Source organism: Apium graveolens, chromosome 7 (genome assembly GCF_009905375.1).
Source record: "Apium graveolens cultivar Ventura chromosome 7, ASM990537v1, whole genome shotgun sequence".
In the NCBI taxonomy this organism is placed as follows: Eukaryota; Viridiplantae; Streptophyta; class Magnoliopsida; order Apiales; family Apiaceae; genus Apium; species Apium graveolens.
Window position 1 is genome coordinate 192,942,990 of NC_133653.1, and position 22,047 is coordinate 192,965,036.

The 22,047-nt window shown below is 35.4% G+C and overlaps 1 protein-coding gene across 1 annotated transcript; it reads right to left on the reverse strand.

Annotated features, from left to right (window-relative positions):
- Window positions 1–3,178: 3,178 nt before the first annotated feature.
- LOC141674292 (uncharacterized) lies at window positions 3,179–6,421 on the reverse strand. The gene is made up of 5 exons (XM_074481016.1): window positions 5,596–6,421; window positions 4,746–4,998; window positions 4,120–4,214; window positions 3,474–3,708; window positions 3,179–3,380 (listed from the first exon to the last, which is right to left on the reverse strand). Exons 1-5 carry the CDS (start codon window positions 6,419–6,421, stop codon window positions 3,179–3,181), a joined length of 1,611 nt encoding a protein of 536 aa, XP_074337117.1.
- Window positions 6,422–22,047: the final 15,626 nt, after the last annotated feature.

A 22,047-nucleotide genomic window follows, 5' to 3' on the forward strand; every position in this document is an offset into this window, starting at 1 on the left:
ATGTGTAAATACTGTTATATTGTCTCCTTATTCAAATATAAGGTCAGCCCTGCTGGCTCCTTAGTTAAAGCACAAGGCCCGCTAATTGTAAATGAAATTCCGATTTCCCGAATCAGGTCCCCCCTGTGTACAGGACAAATTAGACCAACTAGTGAATTGTTACATAATTTGCAAGTAACAGAAAATAGTAGTATTTATAAATATATAAGACCTTTGTTTCATTCTAATCATTGCCACCTGTGAAACTAAGTATTAATAATCATTATTGATAAAAGACAACAAGACAACAAACTTGACTATTAACTTAACGTTTGTGGATATTACCGACATTACATCACACTGAACAATGTTTGGTTTACTGTGACAAAATAAAAATCAACTGAGATTTGTCCTTATACTAGTAAAGCTTCAATTGTTTGAAGTGGAAACTATATAAAATGACATACAAAGTCAAAGGCCAAGAGTCACTATATAAAATGATGATGGGACAAATAAACTACAAGAAAAATAGCTCAAGAATGAATAACAAGAAGAACTAATGATGTAACACCCCCTTCTTTAATTTAGAAGGGAGATATTATTTAAAATTCAAAAACCTGCAAAAAGAGCACTAATATATTTCTAGCAATAATTTAACAGTCTAAAATCTTCAAAATAATATTAAATCTCCGAAATGTCTAAACCAATAATATAAATGCTGAAATCTCTAATAAGAAATTAAGTCTAAATAATGATAGAAGTCTGAAATCCTAAGAACGAAATAAAGGGAAGCTCTCCATCACACAGTCCCAGATCCCCCTAAGCACCTGCCAGAAAAAGAATACGGCATGAGCCAAATGCCCAGTACGGATTTGGAATACAATTTATAAAATAAAAGATCAGAAATAAATAATCAGCAATTTATAATAAAACAACAATTTTTAAAATAAGTAAGGCTGAAGCAACGAGGGGTTAGGATATTTCATACCGAGATCAGAACATATACAAATACACACATCATAGGGTACCTAATGCGTGCAACAGAATGGATAACGTGTACGGCATATACAACGTCACCATAAATCAAATCACAAATCAAACTCTGGGTGCACCCACGTATCCTGAACAAATATCAAATGGCCAAAAGCTCCTCCCAAGAGCTAACAGAAGGATACGCCGTGACCAATCACACTGTCACGAAAGTGTCGTGTCACTGGTGCCGCAATGACACGGCTGTAGTACCCCTACAGCTGGTTAACTCGGTATACCCTAAATCACACTAAGGGTTCAAATGAAAAATAATATTTCTCATAGAATTTAAAAATCACCTGAGACAAATAATTCAGATTTCCAAAGCAGAGGGTGTCATAAATAATTTTGAAAATCGCATAAACAGATATTTATTTTTTTTTTTCAAATCAAATTTTACAATAATTTTCGGAAGTCAAAATATCCAAACAATTTTAACAGAGCGAATAAAATATGAAATTCAACAAAGCAGAGATATTAAATTTCTAAGAAGAGGAGTGCTGAATAAAAAGGGGACAGAATCCGTACCTCGAATATCACAACTAAAATACTATCAAAATCCGCAAATGATTCGCTAAATTCCCGACCCGCGATCTAAATACAAAATTATAATTTATAATTAATATATATTATTTAGTGCAATCACCTGTTAAATATTATTACCATTATTTTATTCTTTCAGTTCGCAGCATGCACAATTAAATTAATAAGTTACACTATAATTTAGACTAACATGCATACATGTACAGACATGACTCCCTGACCTTAATACTAAATTGAGTGACACCATAAGCAACGTTAGCATCCAATACAGAGACAAGCTTAAATATTTTAAATAATAAATAGAATTTTTTTTTTTTTTATAATTAACTTTCGGACGCCAGACTATTACATTAGCATTTGAGAGCATGCGATCATAAACTAACTTTAACAATATAATTGTGCACTTTAGTTAATCAACTAATAAGGTAATTTATGACCTACCATGACTACAAGTTAATTCCTAATACACATAAATAATTTAATTAATCAAACTAAAATATTTTTTTTAACACCAAAACTATAAGTATTATTAATACTCAACATGCCTTGTAATTATATTTATATGCACACAATACTAACGAAAACATAGTATTGATCCTCAAGTTTATCTTTGGAATACAAGAGATTAAAACATGAGTTTGTTAGTAATCAAATACAATAAACATATATTGTAATGGAACCAAACTCATTATATCTACTCTCTGCCTTAATGGAACAAGCAGGAGAACTCAAGCCAACAACCAAAATCAATATCTCCGATGCAATAACTAAACAAAATATGAATATCTTAAAATTAATATAAAAACAAATAAAAATAAATTAAATTGAAACATGGGTACGCTGCTCACTTGACAAGAAAGCATGGAAGACTAACACAAGAATACATATTAAATTAGGTTGTACACCAAGAAACAATTTGAAACAAAGAAAAGTACCTTTTTTTTGGTTTACTGAATTAATACGACAATTAATCCTGTTGCCCTCCCTCGCGTCTCTCTGCTTTACCCCGACCTCTCTCTACCAGGCGTCAACAATCTTCACTTTTAATATTAGGTTTAATATCAGGGGCTAACTTAATATATAGGCACAAGTTACCTACTTCTTTTCTAATTAGTAATTTAATTTTCTTTTAAATTAATTATTATTATTATTATTATTTAAATAAATAAAATTCATGAATATTACATATATACCCCCTTAAAAAGGATTCCGTCCCCGGAATCAAACGAAACTAAAACTCGTACCTGAATCGAATAAATGCGGATATTTCTCACGAATAGATTCTTCTAATTCCCACGTAGCCTCTCTCTCTGAATGATTTTTCCATAAAACCTTCACAAATGAAATGGTGTTCTTCCTCAAAACTCGCTCCTCTCGAGCTAAGATAGCCTCAGCTTCTTCCTCACAAGAAAGATCCTCTGTAATCTTATGTAATGGATACTGAACTACATGTAATGGATGATATTTATAGCCCCTCAAAACAGACACGTGAAACACATTATGCACATGAGATAGTTGTGGCGGCAACGCAACTCTATAAGATACTTCCCCAACTTTTTCCATAACATCAAAAGGTCCAACATATCTCGGACTAAGCTTTCCCTTCATACCAAAACGCTTCACACCCTTACAAGGCAACACCTTTTAAGAACACATGATCACCTGGATCAAATCCACCAAACTTCCGATGTTGATCCGCATAACTCTTTTGACGAGATCGAGCTTCCTTCAAACTTTCTTTAACTTTCTCTACCTTCTCATTAGTGATTCTAACCAACTCTGGCCCTTCAATTACTCTCTCACCAACCACATCCCAACAAGATGGTGCCCTACATCTCCTACCATACAAAGCTTCAAATGGTGGCATACCAATACTCGCGTGCCAACTGTTATTATACGCAAACTCAACAAGATACAAATACTTATCCCAGTCACCTGTCCACTCCAAAGCACATGCCCTCAACATATCCTCTAACGTTTGTATCGTCCTTTCTGACTGTCCATCGGTCTGCGGATGAAAAGCTGTACTAAAGTTAAGCCTTGTACCCCAAGCTTGCTGGAATCCCTTCCAAAAACGCGATGTAAACCTCGTATCTCTGTCAGAAACTATCGACACAGGCACACCATGCAGTCTAACAATATCTCGCTGAAAAATCTCTGTCAACTCATGAACAGGAGTAGTCTCTCTAATAGGCAAGAAGTGAGCGGACTTAGTGAGTCTATCAATCACCACCCATATGACATCGTTCTTCTTGAAAGTCCTCGGCAAATGAGTCACAAAATCCATAGTAATGTTTTCCCACTTCCAAACTGGAATATCTAGCTGCTGCAACAATCCACTAGGCCTCTGATGGTCTATCTTCACTTGTTGACATGTAAGACATTTTCCCACAAATTCTGCTATATCTCCCTTCATTCCACTCCACCAGAAATGCTTCTTTAAATCTCCATACATCTTGGTGGAACCTGGATGAATAGAAAATGAAGAACTATGAGCCTCCTTCAAAATTTCCTCACGAATCGTCGGGTCTGCGGGCACGCACAATTTACTACCCAACCACATCATACCCTCATCATCGACATGAAATTGTGTTTGCTTTCCACCTGCCACCTCGGATCTAATAGCTTCCAAACCTGTATCACTCTTCTGAGCTTCCTTAACCCTTGAAACAAGATTCGGTTCCACTTTCAAATTTGCAATGCTACCACTTGATCCTCTAACATACAACTCAACACCCAAGCGCTCCAAATCTGAAATAAGGTACGGCTGAGTAATGAGAGATGCAACACTCCCTAAGTTCTTCCTACTAAGAGCGTCTGCCACTACATTCGCCTTTCCCGGATGGTACTGAATATTTGCATCATAATCCTTAAGAAGTTCAAGCCACCTCCGCTGCCTCATGTTAAGCTCCTTCTGAGTAAAGATGTATTTGAGACTCTTGTGATCAGTAAAGATGTCACAAGTCTCTCCATAAAGATAGTATCTCCAGATCTTCAAAGCAAAGACCACTGCTGCTAACTCCAAGTCATGGGTAGGATAATTCACCTCATATGGTTTAAGCTGCCTAGAAGCGTAAGAAATCACTTTCCCATGTTGCATAAGAACACACCCCAATCCTCTCTTAGAAGCATCACTATACACCTGAAAACCTCCACTCCCTGATGGCAACACAAGTATTGGAGCTGACACCAACCTCTTCTTTAACTCTTGAAATCTCTTCTCACGATCATCATTCCACTCGAACTTAATTCCCTTCCTCATTAGCTGAGTCAATGGTAAAGCTATGGAAGAGAAACCTTCCACAAAACGCCTGTAGTAGCCTGCCAAACCCAAGAAACTCCTTACCTCCATCACATTGCTAGGTCTGGGCCAATTAGTAATAGCCTCGACTTTCGCAGGATCCAACTCAATGCCCCTACCAGATACAACATGCCCCAAGAATGCCACTTCCTCCAACCAGAATTCACACTTGGAAAATTTCGCAAACAACTCCCTCTCCCTCAAAATTTCAAGTACAGTACGTAAATGCTCCTCATGCTCCTCTCTGCTCCTAGAGTATATCAAGATATCACCGATGAAGACCACAACAAATTTATCCAGATAATCATGAAAGACCCGATTCATCAAATCCATAAATACCGTTGGTGCATTCGTCAACCCAAATGATATCACGAGAAACTCATAATGACCATAACGAGTGCGAAATGCAGTCTTCGGAATATCCCCCTCTCTAACTCGTAACTGATGGTAACCAGATCTCAAATCTATCTTCGAAAAGTACTTCGCCCCTTGTAACTGATCAAACAAATCATCAATGCGTGGCAAAGGATACCTGTTTCTGACAGTCACCTTATTCAACTCCCTGTAGTCAATGCACAACCTCATGGAACCATCCTTCTTCTTCATAAACAGCACAGGAGCGCCCCATGGAGACACATTTGGCCTAATAAATCCTCTATCCAACAACTCTTGCAACTGCTCCTTCAATTATTGCAACTCAAGTGGTGCCATTCGATAAGGCGCCTTAGAAATAGGCTCAGCACCTGGAACAAGTTCAATAGTAAACTCCACCTCTCTATGTGGTGGTAAACCTGGTAGCTCGTCGGGGAACACATCTTCATACTCCTTCACAACTGGATAATCCTCGATGTGAGGTTCATCCTTCGATGTATCCTTCATGAAAGCAAGGTAGCCATCACAGCCCTTAGACAACAATTTACTCGCCTTTAGAGCAGAAATTAACTTAACATCCCCCTTCGGCTGAGACCCTTGGTATACAAATTCCGGTTTATCTGCATCCCCAAAGATCACCCTTTTTCCTTGACAATCAATTGTGGCACGATGTTCACTCAACCAGTCCATGCCCAAAATAATGTCAAAGTCATGCATCTCCATGGGAAGCAAGTTAACCTTACAACTTCTATCTCCAACAGTTATCAGACACTCTCGATACACATCAGAAATAACAACAGAATTCCCCATCGGGGTAGAAATAGACATATGAGGATATAATAATGAAGGTGCAACGTCAAGATGACGAACAAATGATAAAGACACAACAGAATGGGTCGAACCAGTATCAAATAACACATAAGCATCACGTCTACCAACAAGAAGTGTTCCTGAAATGGTACCTGAATTAGCTGCTGCTTGATTTGCCGTCAATGCAAACACTCTGGTTGTAGGATTCTGCTGACTTCCACTGCCACTACCACCGCCAGCTCCTCCTCCACCAGGGTTGCGTGACACTGTGCAATCCTTTGCCCTATGGGACATGCTACCACACAAGAAACAAGCCCCAGTCTGTCTGTAACAAGCTCTACCTGGATGATGTCCACCACATGTAGCACAAGGAGCCACTGGAATCATATTGGGGTTTCCCCCATGAACTGAGTAACGGTTCTGCCCCTGTTGACGATTCTGCCACTGTCTAGCTGCTTCTGTCGCTGAAACTGCTGATTCTGATTCTGACCTACATACTGATTCCGGCCATGGAATGACTGACCACCCCTATTCTGATTCTGTCCGCGCCACTGTCCCTGCTGACCATTCTGACCTCCATACCACTGTCTACCCTGTGCAAAACCCTGATCATCCGTAGTCCTCTTACTGCCACTGTTAGACCTGGAAGTCCTGAAATCTATGCGCTCCTTCTCAACATCCTTTGCTGCATCAGCCGCCTCTGCCACATTATCAAATTTAAAAGAAATTATGGAACCCCTCAGATAAGACTTCAACCCCCATTTAAATTTATCAGCCTGCTGCGCAGCAGTCCCTGCAACTGTCCCAGCAAATCCAGCCAACCTTATAAATCTCGCCATATAATCAGTAATGCTCTCATCATGGTGCTGCGCGATCGAATGAAACTCCCTCAAATACGCCTCCCTATCAGCATTAGAGAAGTACTGCTCATAGAATACCTCCTTGAATCCCTGCCATTCCAAAGCCTCTACATACTGCTCCCCTCTAGTAGCTTTCACTCCTCTCCACCATCTCTGAGCATCACCCTCCAACTTATACACAGCTAACCTGACCTTCTGAATCTCATCACAACCCAGTGCATCAAAAATCTTCTCGAGATGAACAATCCAATTTTCAGCATCAATAGGAGTCAGTGCTGCACTAAAAGAGTCCAGTTTCTGCTTCACAAACCTCTCCAACCATACAAACGGCTCCAGCTGATGGCCCTGACCATTCTGATTCTGATTCCCATTGCCATTCTGATTTCCTTGTCCATTCTGGTTTCCATCGCCATTCTGATTTCCTTGTCCATTCTGATTTTCCTCGCCATTCTGATTTCCTTGGTTTGCCAAAGCCTGCTGTACAGCCTGAGGCACTGCTTGCCCTATCATCTCAGTAAGCTGAGCGGGGTCAATATGAAAAGGATCACGTCTAGGAGGCATCTACAATATAAGATAGCGAACGAATGAAGATTACGAGAATAAATATGATGAAGCAGTTATAAACAGATTCTAGAATGATGAAACAGAATTAAATGATAAGGAGCAGAATGAAACAAAAATAAATTGAATACCCATCCTATCGTCTACCCAAACTCACAGGTCAACCTAAGTAGGTTTTCTACAAGAAAGAACCTAAGCTCTGATGCCATCTCTGTAACACCCCCTTCTTTAATTTAGAAGGGAGATATTACCTAAAATCCAAAAATCTGCAAAAAGAGCACTAATATATTTCTAACAATAATTTAACAGTCTAAAATCTCCAAAATAATATTAAATCTCCGAAATGTCTAAACCAATAATATAAATGCTGAAATCTCTAATAAGAAATTAAATTCTAAATAATGATAGAAGTCTGAAATCCTAAGAACGAAATAAAGGGAAGCTCTCCATCACACAGTCCCAGATCCCCCTAAGCACCTGCCAGAAAAAGAATACGGCATGAGCCAAATGCCCAGTACGGATTTGGAATACAATTTATAAAACAAAAGATCAGAAATAAATAATCAGCAATTTATAATAAAACAACAATTTTTAAAATAAGTAAGGCTGAAGCAACGAGGGGTTAGGATATTTCATACCGAGATCAGAACATATAGAAATACACACATCATAGGGTACCTAATGCGTGCAACAGAATGGATAACGTCTACGGCATATACAACGTCACCATAAATCAAATCACAAATCAAACTCTGGGTGCACCCACGTATCCTGAACAAATATCAAATGGCCAAAAGCTCCTCCCAAGAGCTAACAGAAGGATACGCCGTGACCAATCACACTGTCACGAAAGTGTCGTGTCACTGGTGCCGCAATGACACGGCTGTAGTACCCCTACAGCTGGTTAACTCGGTATACCTTAAATCACACTAAGGGTTCAAATGAAAAATAATATTTCTCATAGAATTTAAAAATCACCTGAGACAAATAATTCAGATTTCCAAAGCAGAGGGTGTCATAAATAATTTTGAAAATCGCATAAACAGATATTAATTTTTTTTTTTCAAATCAAATTTTACAATAATTTTCGGAAATCAAAATATCCAAACAATTTTAACAGAGCGAATAAAATATAAAATTCAACAAAGCAGAGATATTAAATTTCTAAGAAGAGGAGTGCTGAATAAAAAGGGGACAGAATCCGTACCTCGAATATCACAACTAAAATACTATCAAAATTCGCAAATGATTCGCTAAATTCCCGACCCGCGATCTAAATACAAAATTATAATTTATAATTAATATATATTATTTAGTGCAATCACCTGTTAAATATTATTACCATTATTTTATTCTTTCAATTCGCAGCATGCACAATTAAATTAATATGTTACACTATAATTTAGACTAACATGCATACATGTACAGACATGACTCCCTGACCTTAATACTAAATTGAGTGACACCATAAGCAACGTTAGCATCCAATACAGAGACAAGCTTAAATATTTTAAATAATAAATAGAATTAATTTTTTTTTATAATTAACTTTCGGACGCCAGACTATTACATTAGCATTTGAGAGCATGCGATCATAAACTAACTTTAACAATATAATTGTGCACTTTAGTTAATCAACTAATAAGGTAATTTATGACCTACCATGACTACAAGTTAATTCCTAATACACATAAATAATTTAATTAATCAAACTAAAATATTTTTTTTAACACCAAAACTATAAGTATTATTAATAGTCAACATGCCTTGTAATTATATTTATGTGCACACAATACTAACGAAAACATAGTATTGATCCTCAAGTTTATCTTTGGAATACAAGAGATTAAAACATGAGTTTGTTAGTAATCAAATACAATAAACATATATTGTAATGGAACCAAACTCATTATATCTACTCTCTGCCTTAATGGAACAAGCAGGAGAACTCAAGCCAACAACCAAAATCAATATCTCTGATGCAATAACTAAACAAAATATGAATATCTTAAAATTAATATAAAAACAAATAAAAATAAATTAAATTGAAACATGGGTACGCTGCTCACTTGACAAGAAAGCATGGAAGACTAACACAAGAATACATATTAAATTAGGTTGTACACCAAGAAACAATTTGAAACAAAGAAAAGTACCTTTTTTTTGGTTTACTGAATTAATACGACAATTAATCCTGTTGGCCTCCCTCGCGTCTCTCTGCTTTACCCCGACCTCTCTCTACTAGGCGTCAACAATCTTCACTTTTAATATTAGGTTTAATATCAGGGGCTAACTTAATATATAGGCACAAGTTACCTACTTCTTTTCTAATTAGTAATTTAATTTTCTTTTAAATTAATTATTATTATTATTATTATTATTTAAATAAATAAAATTCACGAATATTACAAATGACGAAGCCATGTACATTATTTATGAATTCTTTAAGTTGACCAATAGAACCATCAAAGTTTCTGCAAAATTATAATTCCGACTCCCAGTCATAATTCCAAAAATAACATAAATTCATATTGTATGGCAGTTAAAAAGAAAGAGAAATGTTGAAGACACACCACACACCTTTAAGTTGGTATTGTAAAAGCATTCGCAGAGGTTTTCTGACTACGGGCAATAGCATTAGCATCCACAAAAGCAAAGGTAGTTTGGAATTTTGAGCAGTAACCGCGTTCTAGACAATAATGAAATTCTGAGTAATACATTGTTACTAATACCAAGTTCCGACACTTATTAATAATTAATATATATGTAATAAATCTCCTGCAATAAACAAACGACAATGTTAAAGAGAGAGAGTGATATATATATATAAAGAGAGAGATGGAGGGAGAGATAGAGATACCGAATACAGGAGGTCTTCTCCACCACCAAGAAAACAAAAATGATCCAAAACGGAGCTTGAAATCGGAAAAGGAACTTCAACCCAAATCTTCTCGAACCGTGATTGGACCAAAGTCCATTTCTTGAACCTAATTGAAAATAGTTCATTTTTTGACGGAGAGAGTAGAAAGAAAGAAGATACGAGCTGTGCGGAGTGTGTTAGACTTCTCCATTTTTATTTTTGGCTCTAAAGAAAATTTCATTCCAAGGTTTAACCGCCGAGGCCCTAAACCAAAATTCAACCGCACAAGCCTAATAAATTTAATTTTGTATAATATAAATATTATATTAATATTATATTTTAATTTTAAATTGCACATATTATATTTATTATAATTTATTTGTTACAATTTATTTTTATAAATTTAAATAGATTACAAACTTTGCTTTTTAATTAAAAAAATGTTTGTCGTGAATTTATTAAGTATTTTAAACTAATAATTAAAATGTATTCACTTAGTTTTAAATTTAAATAAAATATTTATAAAATATGAATAATTTTTTTTACGTACATTTAATTTCTACAAAATTCCATAAAGTACTTTATTAAAACCACTTACTTTTAAAAATAAATTCCATTTTAAGTTACATTTTAAAAAATTATTCAGCTGTCTATGACAACACGGCTTCCTACGTTGCAATTTGGGAGGCATCAATGTGAACACCAAATAAGTATTCAATTATAGCAACACCGAAATTTGGGTGTTGTGATAGGGTCATAATTTCATACATGTTGCAATGTTTTCTAAGACAACACCAAAATTTGGGTGTTGTGATAGGGTCATAATTTCATACATATTGCAATGTTTTCTAAGACAACACCATACAAAAAATGTGCAAATAGGTCATCTAGGCGTAGTGATGACACAATGCTTAGGTAGTTAAAAGTGTGTGCATCTTTTGGTGTTAAGGCATATATAGACCATTCTCTTGCTATGTTTTAGATAAATTTGAGGAAAAACTCCTTGTTGATCTAATTTAAGTTCATGTAGCACAACAGTGTCTTGCGGACTCATCATATTGACTTTATTGATGAAGACATCCAGTTCTGAGACTCTTCTTGATTTTAGAAGAGTTAAATACACTTTGCAACTCCTAGATTTACAACAAATGTGTTTCAGTATACATGCTTTCATAAAAAAAGTTTGTAACCCTTAAGTTTGAAAAAAACTTTTCAAATTGCATCCCTTCACCTTTCCAGTTAGTTTAACTCCAATACAGTCCAGATTTGCAGGGATAATTTCATCATTAAACAATATAAATAACAAAAAGGTAAAAGCAACATTATCCCTTCCTCCATCTTAATGCGTCTCCACATATTTCTCTTCCCTCTAAAACTCAATTAGTAAACCCTAGATAATATGATTTTAGTTTTTATCGATAATCTACTAACTATGCGAGGTCGCTTGGGTCACTGGTGATCCTTCTTCAGATGTTAATGATTAAAAGAAATTCTTGATTATGGAGGTAATAAAATTTTGTATTCTTTAAAATCACACAAATATTATGTGAACATATATTTTGTTTTGTATATTACCAGGTTTTTAGATTGTTTGTGATTGATTATGAACAACTATGGTATGTAGTGTGACTGTGAATATTGTATTTTCCATTGTATATCAGATTTATGTGATCTCTGATGCCATTTTAAGAATTTGCACGTGTTATATACCTTTCACACTTACATGATACTATTTATTTGTGACTTTGTGTTTTTGGATCCATTACAGATGATCACATAAATTTCACACTAAAAGTATTTCATGGGGGAATACTGAATGAAAATTGCACATAATATATTGGAGGAAAAATAAACTATTTTGACATGTGCACTAATGGTTCAATGACCATTTTCGAAGTACAAGCAATGATGGGGGAATTAGGATTAATCCATGGTCATTATGAAATGTACTACCAAATATTTGGTAATGAGCTTGAGGTAGGAAATATATTGCCATTAGAAACTACTGATGATGTATCGATAATGACAGAGTTGGTGATTTATAATAAGCTACAAATTGTATATGTCACAAGTAAGTCATTTAGTCTTCCTTTAGTAAGTGAAGCAGAAGATTTTTCATTCACACAATATGGTCTTCATCAAAGAGAGAAAAGAGTAATGGATATCATAGATGAATTTGATGAAAAAAAAAGTTAAGGAAGAGCTGTCGGATGACGACGATGAAGATGGAAATCCCAGTTTTCACAAATATAGAAAAGATATTCTAATTGTGCTTCAACAGGGAGTATGTTAGATATATTTGTGATGTCATGTCTAATCTGTTGTGTTTAGTTTCAGAACTTAATATCAGGACTTACTGGAAATCAGAACTTCCTGAAATCAGAACTTATATCAGAACTTAAGGCCGTCAGGATTTATATCAGGACTTAAGTGCGGGTACTTCAGATAAGGAATGCGGCTGATTTACAGGAGAGGATCTGGACTAAAACAAAAGAGGATATGCATGAAGAGTTGGACTACTAGAAGACTTGTAGAAGATAATATCTGATTGATATATTTTAGGAGACAGAATTATATTCCATATCAATTAGAAGATATCTTGTAACTGTGTACTATATAAACACAGCTTAGGGTTTACACTATAAGTGTTATCATTAATGAGAACATTATACATTGTAACCTAGCAGCTCTTAGTGATATTGTTCATCACTGAGAGAGTAGTTTAACCTACTTTATAACAGAGCTTATTATATTGAATAAACTTGATTTCTTGTTATATACTTGTGTTCTAAATCGATTTGATTGTATAAATACTATATTCATGTTGGATTTTAATCGCAGCGGAAGCATGGTAAAACACTTTTTAAACATATAAAATCCAAATAAAAGCATATAAATCGTGGTAAAAATATAGGGATCGATTACTAACCTTTAATATGCGATCCAAAAGCAACGATCGGAGATCCTTAGCAGCTGCTCCTCAAACGTGAAGCACTCCACCGGTATCCACCAAGAAAACGACGTTAAGGAGGAGGAGGAGGTGGAGAGAATTAGGTTTTTCTAAAAATTGGGGTTAGAATAAAAATAGGGTTTATAATAGTATATTTATAGGCAAAATTTTCAGCTGAAATTTTCCATAAATATTATTATTATTATTATCCCATTTATTATTATCATTAATAATTAAAACACCTTTTAATTATTAATCCTTTTTCTAAACACTTTAGAAATAATTCTCTCTCTTGATTTAATTTCCAAAAAATTAAATCCTTAATTAATAATATTAAGAACTTTTCTTAATTAATTTATAATCAATTAAATCTCATTTAATCAATTATTAAATTTGCCAATTAATTATTTATTTCACAAATAAATAATTATTAGCCATTATTAATTAATTCCTCCACCATTAAATCATTCTCTTTTTATGGTGTGACCCTGTAGGTTCAATATTAAGCCGGTAGTAGAAATAAATAATAATAAAACTATTTTATCATTATTTATATAAATTCTCTAATTTATTAAATATGATTAATTAATTAATCACACTTATTCTACATCGTGAGGGATATTCTCAGCATATCGCGACTATCCGGATAATACGAATTTACTGCTTAGAATACCAAGAACCTATTCAGTGAATAGTTACCGTACAATAAACTCCTTCTACCCTACAATGTCCCGATTAAATACAAGGCATGGATCTCGTGTCAAGCCTATCTAATTTAATCACTTGCTTACCATTTACTATGCTTAGTTCTATGCAAATCAGAAACTCCTTTCTAATTTCATTTACTCTGGCCAGAGATTCCTGAACTAGCATAAGTGGATCAGCCTTGAACATTCGCTTCCTTCACTGGAAGGGGTAGATCCTTTATTGATCATACACTATCTTCGTGTACAAATTCCTATACCCAGTAGAGCCCTAATAATTGTCCCTAGAGACTAAGAACTAAACCAAAGCATAGTTCAGTGTACACAAGATGACTATGATGACCTCAAGTCTAAGGATACTTGTACAACTATCACTACGTGAACAACTGCTAACACGTGAGTGAACTCCATCAGTTGTTCAGCTGGGCGAGTCATGTTCAGTGAACTTATTCTATAATAAGCACCTACATACTAGCTATAGTGTCACCACACAAATGTCTATGAGAACAGACATCCTTCATAATGAAGCAAGCATAGTATGTACTGATCTTTGCGGATTATTAATTACCAGTTAGTAATCCTATGACCAGGAACTATTTAAGTTTAGAGTTGTCATCTTTTAGGTCTCACTATTATGATCTCATCATAATCCATAAAAAGTTTTACTCTAAACTATGGTATATCTTCTTTAAACACTTAAATAGATAGAGCCCGTAATAAAAATAAAACAAGTCTTTTATTAATATCAATGAAATCAAAACAGATTATACAGGAAGTTATTCCTAAATCCTAATACATGATTGGACTTATGACATATTCCTTTCAATCTCCCACATGTACTAAAGCCAATCACTCTGGTATCTAATACCCATCTTGTGTTTATGACGATCAAAGTGACTTTCATAAAGTAGCTTTGTGAGTGGGTCTGCTATGTTGTTATGTGTGTCAACTCTAATTCAATACAATACAAGAAATGTTACCGCGCTCCCACTAACCTTTCGTAGACACATGGTTTATCTACGTTTTTGATAAAACCAAACTCTTTGATTGTCTCATCAAAATGGATGTTCCATCGAGAAGCTTGCTTTAAACCACATATGGTTTGCAATAGCTTACACACTAGGTTTTCCTTTCTCTTGGAAAGAAAACCATCTGGCTATTTGCCAGATCTCAGAGTCGTAGTAAGCAGCTTTCGCAAGCAAAATCCGAACTGATTATAACAGGGCTACAGGTAAAAGGTTTCATCAAAGTCAATCCATTGCCTTTGTTTGAATCCTTTTCCCAAAAGCCTGGCCTTAAAGGTCTCCACCTGGCCATCTGCTCTAATCATTCTTTTGTATCCCGTATACATAGATTTCATTCCGGATTTAATGGCACTATATCATTTCTCTGAGTCAACACTACTCATAGCCTCATTATAGGTCACAGGGTCATCATCATCAATGATCGACAACTCATTGTCATTCTTAATGACAAGGCCATATTACCTCTCAGGTTGGCGAGACACTCTCCCTGTTCTATGAATAGGCTGTTCCACAAAAGGTTGTTCAGTCAGAACAGGTGTTTCCACTTGATCTGTAGTAGTTTGTGCTTCTTGAACTTCATCAAGTTCAATTTTGCTCCCACTGTTTCCTTCAAGGATAAACTCCTTTTCCAAGAAGGTAGCATGTCTGGAGACAAACACCCGATGATCGGTGTAAAAGTAATACCCTAAAGTCTCTTTAGGATATCCCACAAAACTACATTTTACGGATCGATATTCCAGCTTATCTGGGTCAACTTACTTGACATAAGCTGGACATCCCCAAATCTTAACGTGTTTAAGACTCGGTTTCCTTTCTTTCCATATCTCATACGGAGTTTGAGGAACAGATTTGGAAGGCACCTTATTCAGTAAATATGCCGAGGTTTCCAATGCGTAACCCCATAGGAATACTGGAAGATTTGCATAGCTCATCATGGACCGAACCATGTCTAACAAAGTTCGATTTCTCCTTTCAGATACCAATCTGGAGGCATCCACTGGGAGACTATACCATTTACTTTGAGATAATCCAGAAACTCTCCATTCAAGTATTCACCACCTCGATCTAATCGAAGAATTATAATACTATGTTTGGTTTGTTTCTCCACTTCATACTTATACTCTTTGAACTTTTCAAAGGCTTCAGACTTGTGTTTCATCAAACACATATCCGAATCTAGATCTATTATCCATGAAAGTAATGAAGTATGAAAATCCACCCATGGCTTGCGTAGACATTGGTCCACATACCATTCCTAGAAAATTTGCAGCCCTCTCTCCATGTCTACTAAATGGAGACTGCAGTGCCACAATGAAGTGAGATTTTCATCATCCCTTTTCTTTTATTAGTTTGTTCAGTCTGAAGTAAATTATGTCACATTTATACAGACCATTATTTAAAGTACCACGCCCATACAGAATATTATCTCTAAGAATAGAACATTCATTATTCTCAATAATAAATGAAAATCCAGCCAAGTCTAACATGGGAATAATATTCCTCACAATCGAGGGAACAAAATAACAATTATTTAAAAACAATAGTCTTGCCCGTAGGCATATGTAAATGAAATAATTCTACATCTTCAGCAACAACTCTTGCTCCATTTCCCATCAGTAGAATCACCTCCTCTTCCTCAAGAGTCCTACTTCTCCTTAGTCCCTGCAATAAATTGCAGATGTCAGAACCATAGGCGGTATCTAATACCCAAGTAGAAATTTGATTTAATGACATATTCACTTCTATCATGAACATACCTGAATCAGAAGCGGTAATCTCACTACCCTTCTTCTTCTTCTTCTTCAATTCTGCAAGGTAAACCTTGCAGTTCCTCTTCCAGTGCCCCACCTTGTTACAGTGAAAGCAAACAACTTTACTCTTGGGGTCTTCAGCTTTTGGTGGAACTGGTGTTTTCTCACTTACTTTCTTCTTCTTGGAAGGGTTCCTCTTCCTTTTCTTAGGATTGGACCTTCACCAATTAGAAGAACAGAACTCTTCTTAGGGGAAAAATTCGATTCCGCAGTCTTCAACATGTTGTGGAGTTCAGGCAGGCTGACATCCAACTTATTCATGTGAAAGTTCACAACAAACTGCGAAAACGAACTCGGAAGCGATTGCAAGACCAAGTCTTGGCTCAGCTCCCCATCCATGGCAAAACCAAGTTGTCCAAGACGTTCAATCAAATTGATCATCTTAAGTACATGGTCATTCACAGATGATCCCTGAGACATCCTACAACCGAACAGCTTCTTCGATATCTCATATCGAGCTGTCCTCCCTGCCACATCATACAACTCTTGTAGATGCATGAGGATAGTGTGAGCATCCATATGTCATGTTGCTTCTGTAGCTCAATGTTCATGGAAGCTAGCATGATGCATTGAGCAACATTTACATCATCTATCCACCTACGATATACAACATGTTCATCATTATGTGCATCACTAGCAAGTTCAGTAGGCTTAGGTGAGTCAATCACGTATTCCAGCTTCTCAATCCTGAGAACAATTCTCAAGTTTCGAAGCCAGTCAGCATAATTAGGACCAGTCAATTTGTGAGCATCTAGTATGCTCCTGAGTGATAGTGCAGAAGACATGACGTACAAAGTAAATCTGTAAATGATAAACACATAACAACACTTAGCAAATATTCGATTTCATTTTTAAAACACTATATGAATCGGGTCTTTATTCATAAGTGGCTCCCACTAGTTTATCTAATTTATTCAACCCCCTACGTGAAAAAATTAAGCATTCATAATGCTAGTGGGAATAGGGATCCTACATTCCATTACACAACCCCGGCTGTGGCACGAAACACCATGTAATGTTCAATAGGCAGAAAACTCTTGTCAATTACATCTAATGTTATTCCCTAATAAAACTTTAGCCTCTTGAATAATTGAGTCACGGCTGTGGCACGACAAACTCAATATTCTAAGTCAAGTCTAACCCAACATTCCTTACAATTGAATCAGTCCCCAAAGGCCCACGGCTGTGGCACGTAACGACCTTTAGATTCTTATTCAATGTACACATCTCTATGTAATAGACAAGTATTTCTTATTTCGAAATCAAAGCCCTCGGCTGTGGCACGAAACGACAATGATTTAAAAATAAGAACTACTTTCTATCATGTTGGAAGGCTATGACCAACACAAGCCCGTTGTATCATTGGCCAATTACTACTTGATATTATTTAATTTTAGAGGGATTATATTACGTTACAATCATAATCATATTATAAAGAGATTCTTCCTTTTAAATTAAATATTTAAAATCAATAATCAATAATCAGATGATTCCCAGATCGGGTGGAGCATTGTCAAGAGGCGTCACTTAATAACCCTTTCTTACAGATAGAAATCTGTTGTTGACAGAATCATCCTTTCTCTCATATCAAAAATTCATATTCAATTACGTGTTTCATAAACACAAGAATCTCATGATTGTATTCATAATATTGTTATTAAGGTTATGAAACAATTTCACTATACTAGGTTGTCTAACAAACGCCTTATGTTCATTTAAGTTCACCTAAATCTATCATCGCATGATAAACTAAGCATATATCACATATATCAACATAAATAAACATCAAGGTAGGCATGTTACATCATCTAGCACATTGGTCTAAGCATTATACATCTTTATGTATCATATGAAGCATTTAAAAGCAGTTAAAACAGTTAAAAACAGCTTTAAAACACTTTCGGAAATATAAACAGTTCAAAACTTTTATATAAACTAAAATTTTATCACTCACACTCCTAAAATGGAGTTACGAAACTCCCAGAAAATCAATTTTAATCTGGACAGTCGGGCTGTAACGTATTACAGGAACGCGTTACAAGCCCTGTAACGCATTCCGGTAATGCGTTACAACCCTTTTAAGCCATTAAAAGGTGTAACGCATTCCGTGAATACGCCACAGGGTGTAACGCATTCCCGGAATGCGCGACACCCCCTTTTTTCTGCCTGCGCTGCACGCGCCGTTTTCTCTTCTCTTGGTCACCGTGCCGCCGTACTGTTCATCAATGTTCCTTGTCTCTTTCTCCGTGCAGTAGCAGTCAGACATCCACAGCAGATGCAGAGCATCACTTATGATTTCCAGCATCAAACAAATATATATATACAAACTTACATTTTATATATATATACTTATTTAATTATGAATTTTAATTACAACAACTTCAAAAATTCATAATAAATAATCTATACATCATAAAATTATGAAAAAAATACCCAGACGATCTACAACACTTGTAGAACCCAGATCAACATTCAAAATTATTCTGAGAAACGATTTCTCATCAGACAAAATTAATCCATAATATAACTTGTAAAAATCATAATTAATTCATACAAGCACATAAAATTCTGAAATTTTTACCATAGATCTATATGTATACAACCTAAGCTCTGATACCAATGTTGGATTTTAATCTCAGCGGAAGCATGGTAAAACACTTTTTACACATATAAAATCCAAATAAAAGCATATAAATCGTGGTAAAAATATAGGGATCGATTACTAACCTTTAATATGCGATCCAAAAGCAACGATCGGAGATCCTTAGCAGCTGCTCCTCAAATGAAGCACTCCACCGGTATCCACCAAGAAAACGACGTTAAGGAGGAGGAGGAGGTGGAGAGAATTAGGTTTTTCTAAAAATTGGGGTTAGAATAAAAATAGGGTTTATAATAGTATATTTATAGGCAAAATTTTCAGCTGAAATTTTCCATAAATATTATTATTATTATTATTCCATTTATTATTCTCATTAATAATTAAAACACCTTTTAATTATTAATCCTTTTTCTAAACACTTTAGAAATAATTCTCTCTCTTGATTTAATTTCCAAAAAATTAAATCCTTAATTAATAATATTAAGAACTTTTCTTAATTAATTTATAATCAATTAAATCTCATTTAATCAATTATTAAATTTGCCAATTAATTATTTATTTCATAAATAAATAATTATTAGCCATTATTAATTAATTCCTCCACCATTAAATCATTCTCTTTTTATGGTGTGACCCTGTAGGTTCAATATTAAGCCGGTAGTAGAAATAAATAATAATAAAACTATTTTATCATTATTTATATAAATTCTCTAATTTATTAAATATGATTAATTAATTAATCACACTTATTCTACATCGTGAGGGATACTTCTCAGCATATCGCGACTATCCGGATAATACGAATTCACTGCTTAGAATACCAAGAACTTATTCAGTGAATAGTTACCGTACAATAAACTCCTTCTACCCTACAATGTCCCGATTAAATACAAGGCATGGATCCCGTGTCAAGCCTATCTAATTTAATCACTTGCTTACCATTTACTATGCTTAGTTCTATGCAAATCAGAAACTCCTTTCTAATTTCATTTACTCTGGCCAGAGATTCCTGAACTAGCATAAGTGGATCAGCCTTGAACATTCGCTTCCTTCACTGGAAGAGGTAGATCCTTTATTGATCATACACTATCTTCGTGTACAAATTCCTATACCCAGTAGAGCCCTAATAATTGTCCCTGGAGACTAAGAACTAAACCAAAGCATAGTTCAGTGTACACAAGATGACTATGATGACCTCAAGTCTAAGGATACTTGTACAACTATCACTATGTGAACAACTGCTGACACGTGAGTGAACTCCATCAGTTGTTCAGCTGGGCGAGTCATGTTCAGTGAACTTATTCTATAATAAGCACCTACATACTAGCTATAGTGTCACCACACAAATGTCTATGAGAACAGACATCCTTCATAATGAAGCAAGCATAGTAAGTACCGATCTTTACGGATTATTAATTACCAGTTAGTAATCCTATGACCAGGAACTATTTAAGTTTAGAGTTATCATCTTTTAGGTCTCACTATTATGATCTCATCATAATCCATAAAAAGCTTTACTCTAAACTATGGTATATCTTATTTAAACACTTAAATATATAGAGCCCGTAATAAAAACAAAACAAGTCTTTTATTAATATCAATGAAATCAAAACAGATTATACAGGAAGTTATTCCTAAATCCTAATACATGATTGGACTTAAGACATATTCCTTTCAATTCAACCCCCTTCTATAGTGTTGTGTGACCTAACAAGTGGTATAAGAGGCTCTCTGTTGATATACAAACAGTGAGATCCAGTTTACAATCATGTCTGAAGAAACACAAACTCCACCTAAGCCCACCAAAACTCAAGATACTCAAAACAATCAAACACACAGTCGATATGAGAGTATTAGGGTTCCCATACTGAGCGCATCTGAGTATCCTATATGGAAGGTAAAGATGACTATATTTATGGAAGTCACAGATCCAGAATACCTTGATAGAATTAATGATGGACTATATAAGCCTACCAAGCTTTCTGTTACAGTTGCTGATCAACCAGCAAAGATGATACCAAAGGAGAAAGGTGATTACACAACTGAAGACATCTCATCTATTGCCAAGGATGCAAGGGTAAGGTATCTGCTGCATAGTGCAATTGACAATGTCATGTCAAACAGGGTAATTGGATGCAAGACTGCAAAGGACATATGGGATGCTTTGGAGACAAGATGCCAGGGAACTGAAGCAATCAAAAAGAATAGGAAGACTATACTCACTCAACAGTATGAGCACTTTGACTCAAAAGCTGATGAGTCACTAACTGATTTACTCAAGAAATTTACTCAAGAAATTTGGAATGCAAGACGGTTCAACTGCATCCACTCCCATGGCTACTGCAACCAAGTTAGATAAAGATACTGGAGCATCAGTAGATATTACTAAATACAGAGGTATGATTGGATCTTTAATCTATTTAACTACAAGTAGACCTGATATCATGTATGCTATATGTCTTTGTGCAAGATTTCAGGCTGAGAACCTCATCTAATAGATGTGAAAAGAATTTTCAAGTACCTCAAGGGTACAGCTGATCTAGGATTGTGGTATCCTAGGGAATCAGATTTTAAGCTGATAGGTTACTCAGATGCAGATTTTGCAGGATGCAAAATTGACAGGAAAATCACTAGTGGAAGCTG

Coding starts and splice junctions, on each gene's coding strand:
- LOC141674292 (XM_074481016.1), bottom strand. CDS start 6,421: ATGATTCCAGTGGCTCCTTGTGCTACATGTGGTGGACATCATCCAGGT. Junction 4,999..5,595: donor TACTATTGAACTTGTTCCAG/GTGCTGAGCCTA, acceptor GGTTGGAGGAAG/TGGCATTCTTGGGGCATGTT. Junction 3,709..4,119: donor ATTTCATGTCGATGATGAGG/GTATGATGTGGT, acceptor ATGAGTTGACAG/AGATTTTTCAGCGAGATATT.